Source organism: Crocuta crocuta, unplaced genomic scaffold (genome assembly GCF_008692635.1).
Source record: "Crocuta crocuta isolate KB4526 unplaced genomic scaffold, BGI_CrCroc_1.0 scaffold209, whole genome shotgun sequence".
In the NCBI taxonomy this organism is placed as follows: Eukaryota; Metazoa; Chordata; class Mammalia; order Carnivora; family Hyaenidae; genus Crocuta; species Crocuta crocuta.
The window spans coordinates 5370203-5392615 of NW_027551566.1; the positions used below are offsets into that span (position 1 = coordinate 5370203).

The following is a 22413-nucleotide window of genomic DNA, read 5'->3' on the forward strand; positions in this document are numbered from 1 at the left end:
CCCTGGATATGAAAAGATTCTCTAGGCCGCAAAATAAGTTCTGCTTTCAGTTCTCCCACTTGAGTCAAACATCGCCCTGGCCCAGGTGGTGAGAAGACCAGGCCCGCAGAAAACTGTAACCCCTTCCTTCATCTCCGACCACTGGCCCCGAAGGCCCAGTCCTCCTGTAAGGTAACAAAGCCTTGAAACAAAAGTTATTTTGCTTTTCTGTCCTTATTTTGGTGTTTTCTTTCTATTTGCAGGTTGTCTACTTTCTCACTCACAGAAGAAGTCAATATCCTGAAAAAAAAGCAAAAACAAACAAACAAAACACACAAAAAACAAAAACAAACAAAAAACAAACAAAGATTGAACTGAGCAGACAGGACCAAAAAACAGATGTAGTTTATTTTAAAATCATAGGTTATCAAAGGAAAATTTAGATTTAGAATAAGGTTGAGCCCCAAAGAGTGTAACATAATTATTACTTTAAGTCAAAAACTACTTAAAATGAAGGTTCTTAAATACACTTTAAATTTGTGGTTAGTTGACACTTTCAAGCTCAACGTTAGAAGGGATGACAGGCCAGCCTTGCCGGGTGTGTGGGTTTAGCAATGTTTTGAAGTTATTTCACATAGCAATTAGCTCCAGGAGAATCTCTTCACAACAACCATCCTGCAAAGTAGCTCAAAAGGGATCTTTTATTTCTGTTCTGGGGTTTGCAAGACCCCAAGGCATGGGAAAGAGTATAATTTCTTTTTCAAGTCGAAGTAGAATCTATTTACCACAGAAATAAGCCATCCAAAGATTTTTTTTTCCCAGAATGTTTTGATTCAAGTAAATACAGGTGCTCATTTTTTCCTAGCCCAAGTGTTTTAGCAAAGAAATGTAACCATCAGTTAAGAGCGCATTAATACTATTTTATTTTCTTTCTTTGTGACAGGGACTCCTTTCTAGGACCATTTGTATCTAAAAACAAAAGGGGGTGGGTGGGTGGAGAAAGTTCACTATTCTTTCACCACTGAGAATGGGGGAAAGGCTCTCCCAAACCTCCCTATTTCAAGGAAGCCCTCGTTGAAAGGAGGGGCATCGTTCCACACATCTAGTAAGGGACATGATGTGTTTACCACCTGGCTGCATGACCCCAAGATCTGAGTCCTTCTCTGGCCCGCCCTGAGCCCTAAGACACTTACCGTGGTGGGTACTTCCTTGGTGGCTTCTTGGTAAACATGTTCCTCCTCCACCAAGCTGCTGGGGAAATACCCCACAGTTCCCATCTCATCATCCTGGTCACCTCCATACACCTGAGTGCCCAGAAAAGTAACAGTGCAGAGCTAATGTGAGTGTCCTTCTAGAAACCCGCTGGCATCACATTTGTTACATAAATGCCTCACTTCTCACTCTCGGGTCCTGTGGGGCCTCAGACCCAAATTTGAAGTTCACTCACAACAACTAAGTCAACCCCCAGAAAGCGTTTACCTGTTTTTCTGTGGCCTGGTCTTACCACTTTTATTTTATGCAATCTTGTGAGCTGCCCATAAACAAAGTCAGTAAATTTTGCAAAAAATAAATAGACATTTTTATTTTAAAGGACTACCATTGCTCGGTTGTTAAAGATTCAAATGTACAGATACTTGAGTGAGTTGAAGATGTAATCGTTCACGACTTGAGAATCTATCTGTGAGGCTGCAGACGAGGAACAGGAAGTCAGCCCTGCCTCGTCTCTCCCTGGGGCTCACCCCTGCATATTTTCACTGAAGAAAGCTGATTCTCTGGAATGGAAGCGGGTGTTAAGGTTTCCTTTAAAATACTGAAGCATAGACTGACTGCCAACACGCATGCATTTTACTTAGCAAATACGCTCAAACATTTTGAGTAAGTTTCAAACTCTTTGAGACGTTCAAGGCCCTGTGTGGTTAGCTAGACCTTCTTGCCAAAACATCACATAAACCTACACTTGGTTTTGTTACAAAATTGTCTTTGTTTCTTTGAAATGCAATAAAAGCAAATATCGGTGAATTTTTGCACTTGCCTTTGCCACCTCTCCATTGTTCTGAAGAGCTAGTTACAGTGCATTGAAGGTAAGTCCTAGACAAAAAATTAAGAGCCACGTATGTCAGGATGTATGTGTATTTATAAGAGTTTCATCTTACACTGCCAGCCCAAAATTCTCCAGCTCCACTTTCTTTCACCAGCTTTGAGTAAATGTAAATCTGCTGCCCTTCTTTAACATTAATGAACCTGCAGTCCGGGGCATTGAAATCTTCTTGAGCTCTAGCCAGAGAAATAGTATCTGGAAGAAACAAAACAAAACAAAACATTGCAATGACTAGGTTTCAGTCTCCTGGGTTTTATAACAGTAAAAAGGCCAAGCTTATCAGAAAACTTGGAAATCAGAGTGACTAATAACTCCCAGCTCACAGCTCCTGTTTAGTTTAAGAAGAGTGATCTATTCAAGGTATTAAAGCCACAGCCAACAGAATCTTAACCAAGTAAATTCACCAAAGGTACAGATCAGGAGAAACAACGCTAACAACATACACGTCCGAGAAGATTCATTTACAGCCCTATTATATTTTTATGCTGTTAGTGGATTTTTTTTCCAATTATATAATGGAAAGATAATGAAAGGCATAAGAAAAGTCCTTACACACACACTCGTCATCTGCACAGAGCTTCTTGGAAGCAAGTCTGTCCATAAATATTCCGTCCACAGCACATATGGCCACAAGACCTGGGAGAGAAAGTAATAATAGTCTTGCCATCTTCTCTTTCTGCTGTTTTTCCTATCTGTTCTTTAACTGGACATGGAAACTGACTGCGGTGGTTCCTGTCTTTTATGTGGAAGCCAGACATCTGGGTAAGTCTCCCTGGCCAATGGGAAGGTGTCCACTGTTCTTCCTCTGCTTTCATAACATCTCCCGGTCTCCAGGGGCCATTTCACATCTGGTTTTCCAAAGAGACTCAAAAGCTGTGTCCTTTTTAACACACAAATGATATCCAAAACTGGTCCACCATTGGTAAAGCCACTTTAGCTGTGGCATATCCCACCAGCAGGGCATTGTGGAAAGAACTATGAGAATTTTAAATCATTCAAAACAATTTTTTAGCTCAAGTATCCTATTCTCTCAACTTACAAGCAAAGATGGATTGACTCTAGGAAATCTGCCAAAAGTGTGAGATCTGTATCCTTAGTACACATAATTTTCATTGAAACAAATCCAATTAATAAATACCTTTATGGGGCACCTGGGTGGCTCAGTTGGTTAAGCATCTGCCTTTGGCTCAGGTTATGATCTTGCATTTTTGTGGGTTTGAGCCCCTTGTCGGGCTCTGACAGCTCAGAGTCTGGAGACTGCTTTTGGATTCTGTGTGTGTGTGTCTCTCTGTCCTTCCCTTGCTTACTCTCTCTCTTTCTCAAAAATAAATAAAAATTAAAAAAATAAAAATAAGGCAAACACCTGGCATCATATAATAGATAAATTGAGGATGCTTGAGTTTATAAATCATTCATGATAGGATTCTTGGTAGTCTCGTCAGTCCTGGGGCAGACATGGTTTGTAACACATGAGCTGTTATCACATCTAGGCCCTATGATAGGGGAAAGGAAGGGATAGGCAGGATGGAATGAAAGAAACAGTCTTTTTTTTCTTCTCTGAGGTCTCTGAAATTCGGTCTCAAAATGCTCCTGGATAGAGAAAGGAGAGAGCAAGAGGTTTCCCTTAGGGTCCTTCTCCCTGCTTCCGGGAATCTTTCCCACAGAAAGAGGGGCGCTACAGAGCTGAAGTGCCAGTACACAGCTCCATCTACTCAACTATTTCCTGAGCACCTACTGTGTGCCAGGCACTGTTCTAGGCACTAGAGACATAGCAGCGAATAAAAAAGGCACTGGGCCCAAGGATTTACTGTCTATTAGGAGAGACAGACTTTAGGTAGCTGCTTTTTATAGTGTTTGGGGCTGGTATCTCTTTCATAAGGTGCACCCCCCCATCGTTTCTAGAATAGAGGTCCCCATCAGGATGCCCTGTCCAATTGGCTGATGATGAGATCTCAGAGCAGAACATCCTCCTCCCTCCCCCAAAGATGAGGGACAAGCATTCAACTTGCAAAATAATTTTGTACAAATCGGGGAATAAACCGGGAAAGCAAAAATACTCATCGTATAATAAGAGTTTTATTCAGGGGTGGGTGTGAGTGTGTGTGTGTTATTTTCAGGGGGCACTCTTTTCTCCAGCTGGCCCAGATTTGGAAGCTCGTTTAATTCAGTATCTTCATTGTGGGTGAAGCAACCATGGCCCAGTGAAGTCCGGAGCCCCCTGTCTTCACCACCCACTCTAATGCTTTCCCAGCAGGACTGTGTCCAGAGCTGTCTCCATTCGTCCATGGTCAAATCAGAATTGAGATTTTTACGGTCTTCATTTCCTGTTTCGCTTCAAGGACAGAATGAATTAGAAATCATTTCCGAAAGCAGACTGCCTGGGCACTTTTCCTTCCTATAATCTGGGGGCCTAAGCGGGGCTCTGGGAAAACGAAAGCTTTGATTAAATCTTCCTAATCCTGATCGGGCAGCTGTTTTCCAGACTGTTACAGTCTCAAGCCAGCCCTCAACAGGAGAGTTAAAAGACAATTACCATTTAAGAAGCACTTAACAGAAATGGGGACTGTGCAAACTCAGATTGCAGCACTGTGTACAAACCCCACCCCCCACCCCCAAAGCAGAGGGAAACGAATAAAGCCACAACCAAGCCATCGCAACAATTTAGCAAGCTAAGGCTGATGCTAACACAAAGCAGTATTGGCTATTTGAAGGTTAGAGAAGTGAAGAAAAGACCCTTCTGAGCGCATCCTGGGCGTGCCTCAGATGTCCCAGCATTCTGTTAGCAGGTGGAGATGGGATGGAAATTAAAGTTTTGCCCGCAGACCGGAAGTTAAACTTACAGTAACTCAGCAATCAGTTGTACCTGGAGGCATGCTCAAGCACTGCGGACACTGGCGTCCAGAGACGTGCTCTGTCCTGAGCGTGCTCACCTTCCCCCTCTGGATTTTCAGATGTACTCTCTGAGCATTTCGTTCCCAGATGACATTCTTCTGATTTAGTTCCTAAATTCGTTCTCGATCTGGAGTTCTTCAAATGGAGGTGCTGGCTCCGTTAAGGTCTACAAAAATAGGCTTGGACAGAGGAGAGGGTGGAGGCAGCCTCTTTGCTGTGACCTACAAGGCCCTGGAGGATCTGGGCCCTCTGCTCCCCTGAAGTCACCTCCTGTCACTCTCTCCCTTGCTCGCTCTGTTCCTGACATACCTGCTGCTCTGTCTTTTGAAAGTGCTGAGCTCGTTTCTACTTCAGGCTCTCCTGAGCTTATTGCCGGAGGGTTTCCTCCACATACTGGCATGCAGGTCTCTGGACAGGATGTGTCCTCAGACAGACCCGTTTCACAAAGCCATTCTTGCCTTCCTCCAACCCAGTCAGTCCATCAGGTGACCGTGGTACACCCTCATCACTTACGGCTACCTGACATGCCTTGTCTATTTATGTGATGGTGCTTTGTCCCCAGACCCTGCAATGAAAGCTCCAGGAGGTAGAGACCTTGTCTCTCTTGCCCATTGCTCTATCATTAGCACCCAGAAAAATCCTTAGTACTCAAAAATAGGTATTCATTGAATAAATGCATGGACCCCCTGAAACTGTATGCTTTTATTTTCATTTTTTCTGGGGAAAGCCCTTAGGTTTCATCAGATTTCAAAAGAGGTTCAGGAGGCCCCTGGGTGTCTCAGTCAGATAATCGTCTGACTCTTGGTTTCTGCTAGGTCATGACCTCAGTTTTGTGGGTTTGAGCCCCGTGTCGGGCTCTGCACTGGCAGTGTGGAACCTGCTTGGGATTCTCACTCTGGCCCTCTCTCTGCCCCTCCCCCACTCGCATTCTGTCTCTCTCTAAATAAAGAAAGAAAAAACCCAAGAGGTTAACACCCCAAAATTAAGACTCACTGACTAAATTAGTAGTACAACTCCAGGGTTTTGCCACCAAAGCATGGTCCCCAGGCTGGCACCATCGGCATCATGTTATAAGGCCCCTCGGACCTCACCCCAGTCCTGCCAGATCAATGTACAGTTTAACAAGCCTCACGAGTGATTTGGGAGAACATGAAAGTTTGAGAAGTACTGCTCAAGGGCAAATCAATTACAGCACAGATTTTAAGCTAGGGCTTTACGTTCCTCATTAGCTCTTTGCTGGCTACAATATTTCCAAGGGATAAAATGTTTGCTTGATAACCAAAAACTACTTTAAGACTTAACGTTCAGAATGGAGATGTGTGCATCTTACAACACTTTGCATTTTTCACCCTATCTTCCTCTTATCAATAGGCTGCCTTTGAAAAATAGAATTTGAACTAATGATCTATTCATTACAACCTACTTCATAAAGGTAGAAATCTGCTTTGTTCATTCTTAGCTCACAACGGAATCACTCAGGGCGCTTCAAAATATTGATGACTGGGTTTCATGCCTAGAGATTGGGATTTAATTGATATGCGGTGTAGATTAGGCATTGGTGTTTGGAAATGTTTCCCAGATGATTCGGATATGCAGTCAAAGTTGAAAGTTAAATTGAAATTGAGAAAAACCACATTAGCTGGGCACATCATCTACTTCCTCCAAAGCTCCCGGCAACTCTCACAGATGGCAAGGGAAGGAGGGTCAGAAGATCCCAGCTTGATCAAATCATCTTCAAAGTATAGTTGGCTCCCTTTTTTTCTCCCCCTTCTTTCTTCTTGAAGCCTTGCTTCCCAGAGTTTGGCTACATTCAGGGAGATTTAAGCAAATAAGTAACTGCACTGAAGTTAATTGGAGCAGAGAAAGAGGTACAAATAAGGAAAAGGGGAAGCCCAGAATAAACTTGGAGTTGCTGGACTGCGATTAGAAGTACTACTGTAAATTTATTTTTACTTTATTTTTTTAATGTTTATTCGTTATTGAGACAGAGAGAGACAGAGCATGAGTGGGGGAGGGGCAGAGAGAGGGGGAGACACAGAATCCGAAGCAGGCTCCAGTCTCCAAGCTGTCAGCACGGAACTTGATGTGGGGCTTGAACTCACAGACTGCGAGATCATAACCTGAGCCCAAGTTGGATGCTTAACTGACTGAGCCTCTCAGGCGCCCCCCATAAATCCACTTTTTAATATCGTATAGATCTAGCCACAGACACAGACATATAGGTATCTCTATCTACAATTAAGATCATAAAAAGATAACGACAGGCTGAGGAACGGACACGAGACTGAAGAAACACAACTACCTACCACATGATCCTGGATCGGAACGTTGGGTCATTTTGGGGACATCAGCAAAATGTGAATCAGATGGGATACTGGATTAATGGGATTTCCTGATTTTGCTGGTCATACAGTAGTTACGTAGCAGAGTGTCTTGTACTTATGAAATACACACCATCGTGTTAAGGGACAACAAGGAGTCAAGGCAGCACACTCCTAATGTTTACGGGAGCTGTGTACTATTTCTGCAATTTTTATATAAATTGGAAATTAGGTCAAAATAAAAAGGTTTTGAAAATAGTCAGAGCTCACTCCTGCACTCTAAATCTCCTGACAGAAATGTCCACACAGACTTCCATGTGAATGTTCTAAGCTCTTTATTTCTAACAGCAAACCCAAATGCCTATCCACTGGTATAACCGCTGATGCATGCAATACAGATGAACTTCAAAAGCATTGGAGACAGGGCACAATTACAGTGATACAGCGCAGATCAGTTGCCTAGGGTCACGGATGGGGTTGGGGGCTGGGGAACAGGTGGACTGCCAAGGGGTAAAGGGAGCCTTTGTTTAGGAGGGATGACAGAATGTTCTAGATCTTGATTAGGATTATTACACAACTGTATACAATTGTCAAAACTCATCAAACTGGGTCACTCACCGAAACTCACTAGAAACGGGTGAACTTTAGTGTATGTAAATAACTTAATTTAAAAAAATCTTGGGGTGCCTGGGTGGCTCAGTCGGTTAAGTGTCCGACTTTGGCTTAGGTCATGATATCACGGTTTCTGGGTTTGAGCCCCGTGTCGGGCTCTGTGCTGACAGCTAGCTCAGAGCCCAGAGCCTGTTTCAGATTCTGTATCTCCTCTCTTTGAACCTCCCCTGCTCATGCTGTCTCTCTCCCAGAAATAAAACATTAAAAAAATTTTTTTTTTAAAATCTCTAGGAGTTCCCCATTTCACAGTGTAAGCAAGTCCTTCAAAAGTGCTACATATTTCCCTTGCTCTCACCTCACTCTTCACACTGACCTACTTCCTCTCATACACTCAAAGCAGGGCCCACCTGTAAAACCTTTTCTGAGACAAGATAAGGAGTTAAGAGTTAGAACTTGGTAGCAACTGGCATTGTTCTAATATCCAGAAGCATGGTCTTTCCTAGTAATTGTTCGTACATTCTGTAAAAGTACATGAACTTGACAACTAAGTTAAAGTTATTCAAATAAGAGTCGGACTAAACGTAGCAGCTTTAGGAATAAGAACGATTTTCCTTTTTTCCTCCTTATGTATGCATAAGAGTGATGGGATAAAAATCTACAGGAGTCCCATAAGTAGACAATTTCTAACTTTTGTTCAAGGAAATAGTGAAAGAGAACACACACAAAAAAGTCAATAGTGTCACTGTAAAGTGTGCTATATGCGCAAAAAATTGTTCATTTTTAAAGATGTCCATGGTTTTAGTAGCAGGGGACTGAATCATCCCTGCTGCTAAAGCATCCTTGGCGGCTCCAGCCCTAGGTATGAATCAAAAGCTAAAGAAAAATGAGCTTTGATGTTAAAGAATCAAACACTGGTGTTTGAGAATTAAAAGAGGTATCAATACTAGAATTGGTAACCCTTTACAAGTCAGCCCATTTGTCTTAAAAAAATATTACAGACTGCAAATTCTTTCTCTTGGAAGTCTTTGAATGAAGACGTTAGATTATTAGCCAAGCAGATATTTGTTCAGAACAATTCCACATCAAGACGATGAGAACATAACATGAAAAGTTTGGAGACGGCATTCCCCTTCCTTCTGTTTTCCCGGAAAACATTAAGTACAGTTACTCTGAAATGGCCTTTATTCAATTAAATGCTGAATGAGCAGCTTTGTGGAATGCCTACTCACAGCAAAAAAACAATGCTCATTTATTTAAGGTGCACTAAGCTCAAATTTAGATCCTGCCTGGGTCTCATTTTCTTCTAACACCCAGGGCAATTTTCTTTTTTAAGTTGTGTGTGTGTGTGAGAGAGAGAGAGAGAGAGAGAGAGACACACACAGAGAGAATCCCAAGCAGGTTCTGTTCTCAGCTGCAGAGCCTGATGCAAGGTTCAAGCTCATGAACCGTGAGATCATGACCTGAGCTGAGATCACGAGTCAGACAGCTGACCAAGACACCCAGGTGCTCCTATTTTTACCATTAATGCAACTCAAAAAACCAACCAACCAACCAACCAACCAACATAGCCTCCAACAGGATGGCAACTCTAAAAAACCCAATTCAAGGGCTTGACCTAATTCTCCTTTACTTTTATTAAAATGATTCAATGTTTCTCTGCCATTAGCTGCTCCAAAATACTAGTAGGAAAGCATCCTCTGACAGGTTTATACACTTTAAGATGTGTTCTAAACTAGGGTAAGCATTTGCTGATAGGGACAGTGAAATGAATGAAGCATTAGGTAGTTGAGTACAAATCATAGTTTATTGTACAAAATTAAGGCCTTCATATTTCATAGTTCACTAAGGCTAAACAAAGACCAGCTATTTTTTTAAATTGTTCACGAAAATTTCACTTTCACCCCCTCTCACTCCCAACTATTAAAATGGGCTGACCAAATGGTATCAAAACAAACACTATAAATAACACCAAGTCCTTGAAAGACCACTATCCCGTATGTTATTTCTTGGCATAGGTGATCTTCATGGCATGGGAAGGTGTGATCTTAAATCCCTGTAAAGCATCCCTGGCGGCTCCAGCCTGTCCGTCATTCTCAAATTCAACAAAAGCAATGTCATGCCTCCCAGGCACCAATCGTACTTCCTTGAAACCAGGAAACCTGTAAAAGGAGAAACAATTTATATAAATGCTATCAAATACATAGATGTCTAGTCTGTGTTTAAATTTGCTAAGCAACTTCCTGATATTGGCTGAGGAAAAGTATCACAATCTACCAAAAATCCCGAGTAGGCGGAGAGTCTAAGATGTAATTAGTAACACCGTGAAAGAAGTGTCAGTATAATGTAAGCTACTTCTACTTTTGCCATTCTATCAAGGCTTGGGTTCCTGTTTTACTCATCAATTAGAATTAATAATTCAAACATCAGAAGTACTTCAGCTTTTCATTTGCTAAAGCTGCAGACTGGCTTCAATGCAGGATTAATCCCAGACCAAATCCATGACCCTGGAAGGAAGTACTGCTGTGTGATACACAAATGGATTCAGCCAAGCAAGCGCTCCACGTCCTGGTGGGAGGATTTCAGAACACACACTGGTTTATGAAAAGACTTACTGATTAAACAGCATGGATAACATCATCTCATTCGTTTCTTCTGGTAAATTATTAAGGAATAAAATATAATTTGGAGGGTAATCAGGGACCTATTACAAAGAAAAAAGCAAAATTAGTTCTTAATATGAAAAGTATAGTAAACCATTTAGCTCTTACATTAAAATCTAAACTGCAGAGAGCTACATTCCAGTTTATTAAGGATTATGAAATGGTAGCGCTACATCAAACACTAAAGCTGAAAAACAAAGACACCATACATAGACATAAACCTGACAGCAACTAAAGAGACATTCAAGCCACTTTATTAAAAAATTTGGATGATTACGAATCTCAGGAAGTTTTAAGAACTTAATAGTGTTTAAAACAATGTTTAAGTTGTAATGGGATGGCTCTGTCAGCTGGATTACACAGCTGAAAGACCCTAACTAGAGAAGGCAGCAGTGTCGCCCATCCTCAGCTAGTGACCCATGCAACAACACTCAGATACTCAACCCTCTGCATTTTGTTTACAACCTCCCAGCACTTAAGAAAATTTGGAACTACCACTTAAAGCCACTACTGGGTGACTCATGTGTTTTTGCAAGTAAATGAGATATACAGAACACCTACTTACATCCAAGTAAGTAAAAACACAGTTGTTAGATATTAAACCAGTCTTTTGACAACTCGACCTGGGATTATAAGAACTGATAGAGACAGGGTCACCTTGTACATGAGAGCCTCTCTGTCTTCAGGCTACTTTCATGAGGAGAAAAGATGATGAGTATAGAACTTAAGGCTTAGAGAATGAAGTACTGGCATTTGTAAACTGTACTGTAATTGGCAAAAGACTTCAAAGAAGGGGAATAGATAATATATAAAGATGTACACAACTTATAATCAGAGAAGGAAAGCTCAGAAGTGCAAGGATTTCTCTGGATTTAAGGATCTTGTCAGACTTGAGCATCCAAGGAACCAAAGAGGAGACCGTTAGGACATGATTGAGGCTTGCTCCTCGAGGTCTCCAGCAGGGAGATTTGCTAAAAGGTTTCTAAAACATCTACACAAGGAGACCTAGATTTGTTCTCAGAAGAAAGAGCAAAGGTGACCATAAACAACTTTGCTCTATTAGAAAAGACGGTTTAGCGCTTCAAGCAACTGGTCTGGAAAGAGAGCCCATCACCTGGCCAATTTCCCCAAGCCGTGTGTTTGTAAAGCCCTATGGGCTTCAGACATACTGCAGGGAAAACAAAAGTGTTTGTTTCCAGCCTTCGCAGAGTTTAACATTTGTCATTGTGATTCCATCACTCAAACATTACAGAAAGCAAAAAATAAAGTCAGGTTTCATGTTCTCCCCTTTAAAAAAAAATGTTTCGAAGAATGAGTTTCTATATTAAAGTGCTATATAATTCAATGTCTTGTAGAGGAATTATTTTCAGTTTTTGGAGACATGCAAGTTGTATAGTATTGTTATTGGTTTATAATTTTATTTTAAAGAGCAAGCACCACATGGAAAAAAATATTACCTGAGGATTTGGTGTTGAATTTCCTTGGGTATTTGCTGCATTTGGGGTTCCCTAAACAAAAGGAAGAGAAAACAGTTAAAACTTCCAATCACAGATGCCTGGGTGGCTCAGTCGGTTAAGAGTCCTGACACTTTATTTTGGCTCAGGTCAGGATCTCATGGTCATGGGATTGAGCCCAGTGTCCGGTTCCATGTGGACAGTGCAGAGCCTGCTTGGGATTCTCCTTCTCTCCCCCTTTCTCTCTGCCCCTTCCCCACTCGCATATGCTGTCTCAAAATAAACTTAAAAAAATTTCTAATCGCTCTAAAAAGGCAAAAGTTTATAATTTTAATTACTGCATAAAATTAACATTAATTTTTAAAAGACCACCTACTAAATGGGGACATTTGCAAGGGACATATCCAATAACAGGTTAAGTATTCAAAATATATTAAGAACTGATAAAACTCAACACCCATAAAAAACCATCCAACCAAAAAATGAGCAGAAGACATGAACAGACATTTCTTGAAAGACATACAGAAGGCCAACAGATAAATGAAAAGATGCTCAACATCACTCATGTCCAAGGAAATGCAAATCAAAACTGTGATGAACTAACACACTTCACACCTGTCAGAATGGCTAAAATGAGAAACACAAGAAACTACAAGTGTTGGTGAGCGGAGAAAAAGGAACCCTCGTGCACTGTTGGTGGGAATCCAAACTATGGAGGTTCCTCAAAAAATTAAATCCAGTAATTGCACGACGGGATATTTATCCAAAGAATACAAAAACACTAATTCCAAAGGATATGTGCACCCCGATGTTTATAGCAGCATTATTTACAAAAGCCGAATTATGGAAGCAGCCCAAGTGTCCACTGATAGATGAATGAATAGAGAAGATGTGGTGTGTGTACATATATATGTGTATATATGTATGTATATGTATACATATATACACACAATGGAACATTATTCAGCTATAAAAAGAATGAAATCTTGCCACTTGCAACAACAGGGATGGAGTGTCTAATGCTAAGTGAAGTAATTCAGAGAAAGACAAATACCATATAATTTCACTCATGTGAAATTTCATAAACAAAATGAACAAAGAAAAAAGAAAAACAACACAAAGAAACCAGCCAAGAAACAGATCCTTAATTACAAACAACAAACTGGTGGTTGCCAGAGGGGAGGTGGGGAGGGTGGTGAAATAGGGGAAGGGGATTAAGAGTACTCTTCTACTTCTCGTGATGAGCACGGAGTAACGTATGGAATTGTTAGATCACTATGCTGTACACCTAAAACTAAAAACACTTGTGTTAACTATACTGGAATTAAAATTTTGAAAAATTAAAAAAAAGACCCATTAATTTAAAAAGATTTCTTACCCCATTTTAAGAATTTACATTTCAAATGACTCAAACTTAAATTCGTCAGTTAATTTTCAAAGATCTAGTCCTAAATTTTAAGGACTATATCATTAAACGTAACCTCTAACCTTTAAGATTATGAAGAAATACATTAAAATTACATTATTTATGATATGTAGATATAAAATTACGTAGAAATATATATGGAAAAATCAAGAAACCGTCTCAATTTTTTTTTTTAACTTTGAGAAAGAAAGTGCAAGTGGGGTAGGGGCAGAAAGATGAAGAGAGAATCCCAAGAAGGCTCCACGCAGTCAGTGCAGAGCCTGATGTGGGGCTCCATTCCACACACTGACATCATAAATTGCGTCAAAATCAACTGATTTTGAACTGACTGAGCCAGCCAACTACCCCTCTTAAATTTTTTTTTTTAACAATTACACAAAAGTCAAGCATTATACTTCGTGAAACTGATTTCTAATCACTTTCAATCCAAGAAGAACTACTTTTATCTGGTATTTTAAATTAGATTTTGAATTTCCAAATTGTTTAAAGAAAGCAGTTTTGTGTGGCACACTCAAGTTAAAGACAGTATCCACAGCATCATTTGGATACTATCCAAATTATTATTTGGATGATCTGGATGCAGAGGTTGAGAAATAACCCAACAGATATGAACATATTTTGAAGAACAATGTAACTGAATGGCAAATTCAAACAAAATGATACAAATCTGCAAATGCAAAGGTTTATGTTTTAATCTGGTGCTTAAACACAAATCTTGGAATCTTGTAAGATTCAACCACTCCAGCTTCTTAAAAGTCCCCCCTGAAACACACACAGGCACAAACACGCACACATGCCTCAGAGATCCTCCTGGAAGTGAAAAACGGATGCCCCGGTCAAGTCTGCACCACCACCAGAGCCAGGGCTTTGGCGCTGCTTACCTGGCCAGGCTTTTTGTTGGCAGTTGTTGCAGTCTGTTCCACCGTTTTTGCTTTTTTCTTTTCCTTCTTCTTTTCTTTGTCGGCAAAAGTGCCACGCATTTTAGATATTATATCAGAATCTGTTTTTGCATACTGGATTCGCTGTTTTAATTATGCGGAAACAGGTTACTATTCATTATGCTGAAGGCTGTTTATGCTACTCATTAATATTTCAAATTTCATTACACAAATACACTACATGCTAGTTTGAAACACATCCCTAAGGAAATATGTCAAACACACACCCGATGAAGATAAATTGTGGTCTATGATTCACAACTTTTAGACAAAGTCAGACTCAACTATGTTTACCAGAAGAAAAACCACAGATTTTCATTTCGGAAAAATAGAACTTTGCAGTATCTGCACCACTGCTTCTCTACATTTCATAAAACAGAGAGAAGTACATTGGAAAGTTGTCTGCTGCTTAGCAGGGAGTCGCAATGAAAGGGTTGAGATGTGGATTGTGTCATACAGGATTTGTGATTTCCAAAGTTAAGTACTAAAGACTGTGAAGAATTTCCCTTTGAATCCCATCTATTATTATTTTTTTAAGTTTATTTAATTATTTTGAGAAAGACAGGAAGAGTGCAAGCACAGGTCAGGCAGAGAGAGGGAGAGAGAATCCCAAGCAGGCTGCACACGGTCAGCAGAGCCCGACGTAGGGCTCGAACCCAGGAAACCATGAGATCATGACCTGAGCTAAAATTAAGAGTTGGATGCTTAACCTACTGAGCCACCCAGGTGCTCTGCTCTATTATTTTTAAACGAAATGACCAACAGTGGCATCAACTTCAAATTTAAAATGCTTTGGAAAAAAAAAAAAAAAAAAGGACGGCATCGCACGAGTGCACCCAGGTCACCTGTTGCTTCTTCCTATGCCCAAGCCAGCAGGGACAGCATGCTAGCGAGGCAGCAGGTGGGCATTTAAAAACACTGGTCTAGGAGAGCATTTTGTCAACTTTAATGTGCTTTCCAACTACCTGGAGAGCTTGTGAAGTCTGCAGATTCTGATGCAGTAGGTCTGAGAGAAGCCTGAGATTCTGTACTTGTACGAAGCACAGGGTGGATGGTGGGCATGGCCCCGGCCTAGAGCATTACCCCACTGCTAGATTTGATCACCCATCCCAAAATTTTTGCTAGGAGTTACAACTATTTCTAGGGTGCATCTATTTGCAAAGTACAACTTCCCATTTCAAGGAAACATTTCATTTCTGGAGGTGAATGAGATGAAACAAGTTCTCGGACCGTATCAAAACACAAGAGTCGTACAAATTACTATCTAAACTTGCCTTATAGAGCAAGAATTTCATCTCAGTCAGCAGGGAAACCAGAGAACTTCCAAAGTATCATGGGTCTAAAGCAGGAAATTGATCAAAATCAAAAGGAAGTCTGTCTTTTCTTTACCTCAGCTAGAGATGAACGCACGGGGGCAACAAGGAGTGCATGCCTACCCTCACCTTAGTACCTAGCACCTTCTCTGGCTGCTCCCGGTTGTTGCAGCAGAAGGTCTCCAAGTGGTCTTATCCCTACAAACAACTGTGGTTTTGCACAGCATCATCTAACCGGAAGGAACAGACTTGGTCCTAAGGATTCCCTCTCATCTACCCAGTTCTCACCTTCTCCCTGACCTGAACAGATCTCGGGTGACCTTGTGTCTGTTCTCATGACACAGTCACCTGTGAAGAAAACAGCTGACCTTAAGTCATCATTCTTAGCTGGCTGGTGTACACTACTGATTCTCATTCCAAGGTAATTTTGCCCACAGGGGAAAGCTGGTGCTGTCATGCTACTGGCGTGTAGTAGATAGGACCAGGGATGCTGTTAAACACTCTGCAACGAACAGGACAGCTCACCACGACAAGAATTATTCAGTTCAGAACATCAACCTCTGGTCTAGACTAAGTACCCATTACCGACAGAAGTAGTACACCCACAGCTTAGAGCAGGGGCAAGGTTTACATTTATGCTAAAGGTTTCACAACAGAAGCCATTCAGGAAGATGGTTCTATTTTTGGCATTAAATAATCAAATATCCTTGAATTCGGGTAATTTTGGTATCAGTTCCATGTTATAGCGAATTTTGTTCATTTCTGATCTGGTCTGTTGGGAGTTAAAACAGAAGAGCCACCAAAACCACCTAAATAAGACAAGACAAGACAGCTCAAAGAATGTTCTTCTCCTTCTTCCAGGATGCTGGAGATTTGGCAGTATCTGCTGCCTTCTTGAAGGCAGAGAATGGAACTCATAAAATACTTTCAATGCAGTATCAGTCTACTGGACTTTTTCCACGGATTTAAAGTAATTAGTTGGCAAAGTGAAGCCAGTGCCAAACAGCCATTTCTAGCTCTTCTGTAACTGAGTAATAGGCACTGGCAAACTTGCCATCTCAACAGAACAGCCTTAAAATCCTCTACAGGAAGAAATTGTTCCTCCACATTAATGTGATTTTAGATTTAAACTAAAACCCAGTCTTAAGCTTCTGCCAAGTGAGATCTCCATTAGGCTATTTCTTCATAGGTACTAAGAAAAACAACCTGGTTTCAGGAAATACCAATTTATCAAAAAGCAGGAATGCAGGCACAATCCCAGTTTTCTGAGGTGGGCTTGGCTACACAGATGGTGCCCATCAGATGGGAAGTGATGGGAGAAGGGGAACTTGATAGAAAAGGAAAACTGGCTCCAGTGATAGACAAAAAGTGCCCACTCCTGAATTAAACAGCGTGCTACATAAAAGGCCCTCGAACGACCGACCACAGCCAACCCTGCCCATTTTTGTAAATTAAGTCTTTTGGAACAGAGCCACCTTCATTCATTAGCACACCATCTATGGCTGCTTTTCCTGCTATAAATGCAGAGTTAAATGCTGCGGAGGCCGGTGTCTCAGCTGGTTAAGGGTCTGACTTTGGCTCAGGTCATGATCTCGCAGTTTGGGAGTTCGAGCTCTGAATCGGGCTCTGTGCTGACAGCCTGGAGCCTGCTTCAGACTCTGTGTCTCCCTCTCTTTCTCCTCCTCCTCTACTCATGCTTGTGCTCTTTCTCAAAAATAAACATTAAAAAAAAAATATTTTTTTTTTAAAGCTGGAGAGATCATCTGGCCCACAAGGCCTAAAATATTTACTACCTGGCCCTTCAGGACAGTGTGCGGATCCCTAGTTTAAAGAAAAACAAAATCACAATAGTGGGTGTTAGATTAGCTTTCAAGTCACCTCACTGCCACTGGTTATATTAATGTAACCTAGATAGGCAACTTCTGTGCCTCATTCTCCATTTCTAAAATAAAGGGATTAGGCCAGTATCTGCACTACAAACTATGAGCCAAATCTAGCCCATGGCCTATTTTTGTAGGGGCCTATGAAGCCTTTTTTTTCTTTTCTTTTTAACCAGTTTTAAAGGGTTGTTAAAAACACTCACACACATACACAAGAATATGCAACAGAAACTGTATGTGGTCCACAAAGCCTCAAATATTATTCACTCCTTGATGAGGTGTTTGCTAATCTCTGAATTGGCCCAAAGGACAGCCATTCCACAGGTACTGAAAATGAACACACCGGGCACAGAGACACTTAATGGCAGAATGAGGACCCAGGGCCTCCAGTCCCAGAGAAAAGCACTCAGAAATCCACACCCAAGGTACCCTGTATTCATTCACACATTTGGAAATCCCCGCTTTACACCCTGTCCGTGTTCTAATCCAATCCTCCACCATCTCTGCCTTACACCACTGGCCGCCTTATTGAGTTCCCTACATCTCTCCTGGTCCTCCCACAATCCAATCTTCTTCCAACAGCTAAAGGTGAATCTCACCAGGTCATTCCTGAGTTTAAAACTTTCTATGCATAACTATTTCACTTCTGGTCATTGTTATTCACCAACAAAACCTAACAATTTAAACTGATGAATTTTTCTTAGGTCCCTTCTTTTCCTAGACTGTATACCTTCTGATATGGGCTATTTCACTATACTATTTTCTGAAATGTCAAAGTGTATTTCCTTTGACCCATGATTTTATTTTATATTATTTTACAAGTTTACAAAGATTTCTTTTTAATCTTCTGAGTTATTAACTTCTAGTTCTTTCAAGATAAGAATATTGCCAATGCTACTACAGTTTTTTCTAAGCACTCTATATCTTGGGGCACCTGAGTGGCTCTGACTCTAGATTTCAGCTCAGGTCATTCTCTCAGGTTCATGGGTTCCTGAGTTTTAGCCCCACATTGGCACTGTGCTGACAATGTGACATCTGCTTAGGATTCGCCTCCCTTTCTCTCTGCCCCTTCCCCACAAATAAATAAAAGTAAACTTAAAAAAAAAAAATTAACCCTCTACATCTCAATGTATTTTGTTATTGCCTATCTGAACTATCATAAACTAAGTGAATTATAAACTCTACTACTACTGTGTTTCTATAAACATAAACGTGTAAATAAACCAAACTTGCTCTAACATAAAATTAAGGCAGAAAGAAATACCCATAGTTTCATGCGTATGTGTACAAACTTAACATATCACCAGTAGGGATTATACCCAAAAGAATCGTCTTGCCTTACCATTGGTTTACCATAAAATGGAAATCCTTGTAACTGTCTCAAGGCATTTGTGGACGAGCCCAATTCCTTAAATATAACAAAGGCTTGACCCCTCATCTTCATGGTCTTTAAAGCTACAATATCTGCCACGTGGCCAAACTGAGAAAACAGGGCATACAGGGATCTCTTCAATTCTGAGCAAAATTAGAGGGGAAACAAGTTACTTGTGAAAGGAACAATGACAAAATTCCTCATTAAATGACACTGCACTGAGTACCCCCCATCATACACTTATTTATACAAAGTTACATATTTTTAATAAAATCACGGTATTCTATTGGCTATCTAATTTTAAAAGTTGTTTCACACCATTTTAGCTATGAGTAAAAACACATTCCACTTATTTTCAGCCCCTATTTTTGTTTTAAAAAGCCTTAAAATCCTCACACGAAAAGAAACAAGACACGGTTTTAGGCACTGACAAAAAGGATTGCATGAGAAGTTCTGAAGCAGAACAATTTTGAACATGTTGGTAATTAAACATGCTTTGGTTGTGAATAAATGTTTTCTAAAAGTACTCACCTTCTTTTTTAATTTTGTCATTCATATTGTTGATATAAATTGTATGATTTGGTCTTATATCCATGTTTGGCGTTAAACTGTTCAAATAGCCTAGGAGACAGTAAATATTCGGTTATAAATGGAGAGCGTTAACTCACACTGCTGTATGGCATAAGGATTATTAACATCTTAATTTTTTTTCAATCCCAAGTGTCAGAAAATACTAGTTTGTTAGCAGTTTTTAAAACCTCTCCAACACTTGCTAGCCCTACTTTTTAAACAAACAAACAAACAAACAAACACACACAGTTCTCAGGCTCAAAACTTGGTGGAGCACCAGGACCCAGGCAGATTTTAATAAGATTATTTCATCCAATACATTTATTTTTATAATTCAATTTCATTTGTGACAAGCAATACTTTTTTCATCTGCCTCATAAAATAATTTTAATTTTTAATGAAATTATTTTAAAATTGAGATTTCAAGAAAAATGAAGAAGAAACTAACAAATGTATGCCCAGTAAAAATTATTAAGACACAACATTAACAAAGCTTACCCCGCAATACTTCATGGGTACACTTCAAAGCACTTCCTATTACTTAATTTATATACACCATCACCAGCTGTCCTGACTCTACCAGAATTGAAGTTAGGGAGCTCAACGTAGTGCTGGGCGATGGTTAAGAGTTCAGATTCTAGCAAAGACCACATCTGAATTCAAATCCTATCTGTGGTTAGCATTAGCTACTCCACAGAGACCAAGTTCCTTAATCTCTGGGTCCATAGCGGTAAAATGGGGCTGGTGTAACAGCATTTACCGAGTAGAACTCAAAAGACTGAATGAGATATAAAGTTCAAGCACAGTTCTTGCACGGGCAGGAAGCACTTCAAGTAGCTGTTACTAACGGCGATTACAGATTAAAGGACTTGCCTAAGGTCAGATAGCTAATGAACAGCCGGCCGGGCAATTCCGCGGGTCTCTTCGCACTTCTCTTTCACACTCACCTCGCTACTTTACTTTTTACATTGATTTCAGTTGCAGGGTGTGACTTTGCTTTATTTCCTTGGGTGCCCCATGTTTTCCTTCATTTCACAAACTTCAGGTCCACTGTTTGTGAACAGTATAGGACCACTGACAAAGGAAGAGCCTACAGATGGGGACCGCACTTAACAGGTGAAGGTAATGCTTGTCAGGCGTGCGACCCCCAACCCCGACCCTTTACCTGAAAAAGAGCTGGGGTCGCGAAAACGACGAGAAGGAAGTGATCGGTCAAACTTAAAGCAGAACCCTTAGAGGGAAGACTCTGGCAACATTTCATACGGGGTTTGATGGTGCTCTGGATTAGAGCAAGGGTACCGGAAGTCCAAAAGGAGCTCGCCACCTCTTCGGCCACAGGCACGTTCGACCCAAACCCCAGGAAGCGTCCACGCGATCCCCGATCCCAACCCTTACCACCTGAGACAACGCTCCTAAATTAGGGGTCCTAGCGGGGCCAGCGCGTCAGTTTCAAACTCTACCCGCCTCCTGTGCGAACCCCGAAGCGAACGCGTGCCGTCCCCCCGACTGCGCCGCTTCCCCTCCAGGTTCCCACAAGCCTGCGTAGGTACCAGCGGCGGCCGGTAGCGAGAAGAAAGGAAACAAGCTATGAAAATACGTTCCAACTAACCTGAGGCCTGCTTTGCTCCCTCAAAATCCGAAAGCCGGAAAGCGAGCCGCCACCGGAAGTTACGCTACCACGCGTCTCAATCAAGTGCCGACAAACTCGAACAGTCGAGCACGGAGTCGATCGATGCCCCGCCGGCACTTGGGGCGACCGCTGGGAATCTCTTTGCGCATGCGCAAACCTAGGAGTCGGAAGGACGGCTAGGGAAGGGGGAGAAATTTGTAGAATCCCCATGGATTAAACTCTAATATTGGGGTAATGCAATGAAGGAACGGCGGTGATTCCTTACCTAGCTACTGCTTTGTGCGGTTTTACCCCACACAACGGTGCTTTCATCTTTTAATATCCTATATGGTTTTACAGGCAGCCCCTCATACCAATCAGGGGAAGGTGCCCTAGTTTGCCCTTCTGGGATCACTGGTGGCCTCTGGTTTAATCTCTTCTTTAAGGCGGCTGATACCTCCTCCCTAGTGCTCTCAGAGTCCTGAGACTGCTGAGGGAACTCTCCTCAAACATTCTGCTGATGAGCGTGAATCACAGAAGCAACTCGGTTTGAGGATACAAAGCAGAGGGAATTGATGTCTCCCTTCCGTGCTCTCACTTGATAAGGCAACCACCTCCAGTAATAGCCAAGCAAACACCCCTAAGACCATCTGCCTAAACTCAGCTGAAACAAAACAACAAAACAAAACACTTCCCTACCACTTACCATCTTTTCTCCACAAAAATGCCCAGATTGTTCTGGGATAACGGAAGTTGTTGATGATGCCTAGCTGAATGGGAATCCAAAAAAGTACATGCGGTCATTCTCTTATTTATTAAATGTATGTGAATATTGAGGTTTTGTAATGGTGAGGGTTCAGAGCTGATGGACAAGAAAGAAATCTTGAAGGTATCTTTGGTGCAAAAAAGGTGATTTTAATTAAAACAAGGGGATAAGACCCAAGGGCAGGAAGAGCTGCACTGGCATTGTGAAAAGTGACTGGTTATATACTATGGAGTTGGGGAAGTAAAATCAAAGGCGAAGCCTCCAAAAGGACTTTGATGTGCTGAAGAAGACTTCTAAGATACCTGAGGCCTTGCTATTGTCAAGCTAAGGTTGTTTTCCCTCTAGTAAGGCATTAACATTAGGACAGCATGGGGTTCCTGGAGAAATGTTACACTCTGTATTTGCCTTAAGTATTTGTCAATGGGCTGCAGATTATAAAGAAATTTAATTTTACCTGCCATTTCCTTCTTGAATTGTTCCCCACATCACTATGGAGGGGAAGGTGATATTAGGGGCTCCAGGA

The 22413-nt window shown here is 41.2% G+C and overlaps 2 protein-coding genes across 3 annotated transcripts; both read right to left on the minus strand.

Annotated features, from left to right (window-relative positions):
* Positions 1-255: 255 nt before the first annotated feature.
* On the minus strand, positions 256-2744 carry OTOR (otoraplin). Its single transcript, XM_077750137.1, has 4 exons — positions 2630-2744; positions 2133-2272; positions 1173-1283; positions 256-279 (listed from the first exon to the last, which is right to left on the minus strand). Exons 1-4 carry the CDS (start codon positions 2742-2744, stop codon positions 256-258), a joined length of 390 nt encoding a protein of 129 aa, XP_077606263.1.
* Positions 2745-9687: 6943 nt separating this feature from the next.
* Positions 9688-21197, minus strand: SNRPB2 (small nuclear ribonucleoprotein polypeptide B2). 2 transcript variants are annotated; one of them, XM_077750175.1, is made up of 7 exons: positions 21125-21197; positions 19477-19566; positions 18916-19088; positions 14324-14464; positions 12020-12070; positions 10515-10603; positions 9688-10061 (listed from the first exon to the last, which is right to left on the minus strand). In XM_077750175.1, exons 2-7 carry the CDS (start codon positions 19538-19540, stop codon positions 9902-9904), a joined length of 678 nt encoding a protein of 225 aa, XP_077606301.1. In that variant the 5' UTR covers positions 19541-19566; positions 21125-21197; the 3' UTR covers positions 9688-9901. The 2 variants fall into 2 exon arrangements, with proteins under 2 accessions (XP_077606301.1, XP_077606302.1); XM_077750176.1 differs by lacking the exon at positions 21125-21197 and adding an exon at positions 20463-20552.
* Between the last annotated feature and the right edge of the window lie 1216 nt (positions 21198-22413).

Excerpts from the sequence above, each read along its gene's own strand:
- OTOR (XM_077750137.1), bottom strand. The coding sequence starts at position 2,744 with ATGGCAAGACTATTATTACTTTCTCTCCCAGGTCTTGTGGCCATATGT. Across the intron at positions 2,273-2,629 it reads TGCAGATGACGAGTGTGTGT|ATACTATTTCTCTGGCTAGA; the intron begins GTAAGGACTTTT and ends TGTTTCTTCCAG. Across the intron at positions 280-1,172 it reads CCAAGGAAGTACCCACCACG|GATATTGACTTCTTCTGTGA; the intron begins GTAAGTGTCTTA and ends CTTTTTTTTCAG.
- SNRPB2 (XM_077750175.1), bottom strand. The coding sequence starts at position 19,540 with ATGGATATAAGACCAAATCATACAATTTATATCAACAATATGAATGAC. Across the intron at positions 10,604-12,019 it reads ATTCAACACCAAATCCTCAG|GTCCCTGATTACCCTCCAAA; the intron begins GTAATATTTTTT and ends TCTTTGTAATAG. Across the intron at positions 10,062-10,514 it reads TTATCCATGCTGTTTAATCA|GTTTCCTGGTTTCAAGGAAG; the intron begins GTAAGTCTTTTC and ends CTCCTTTTACAG.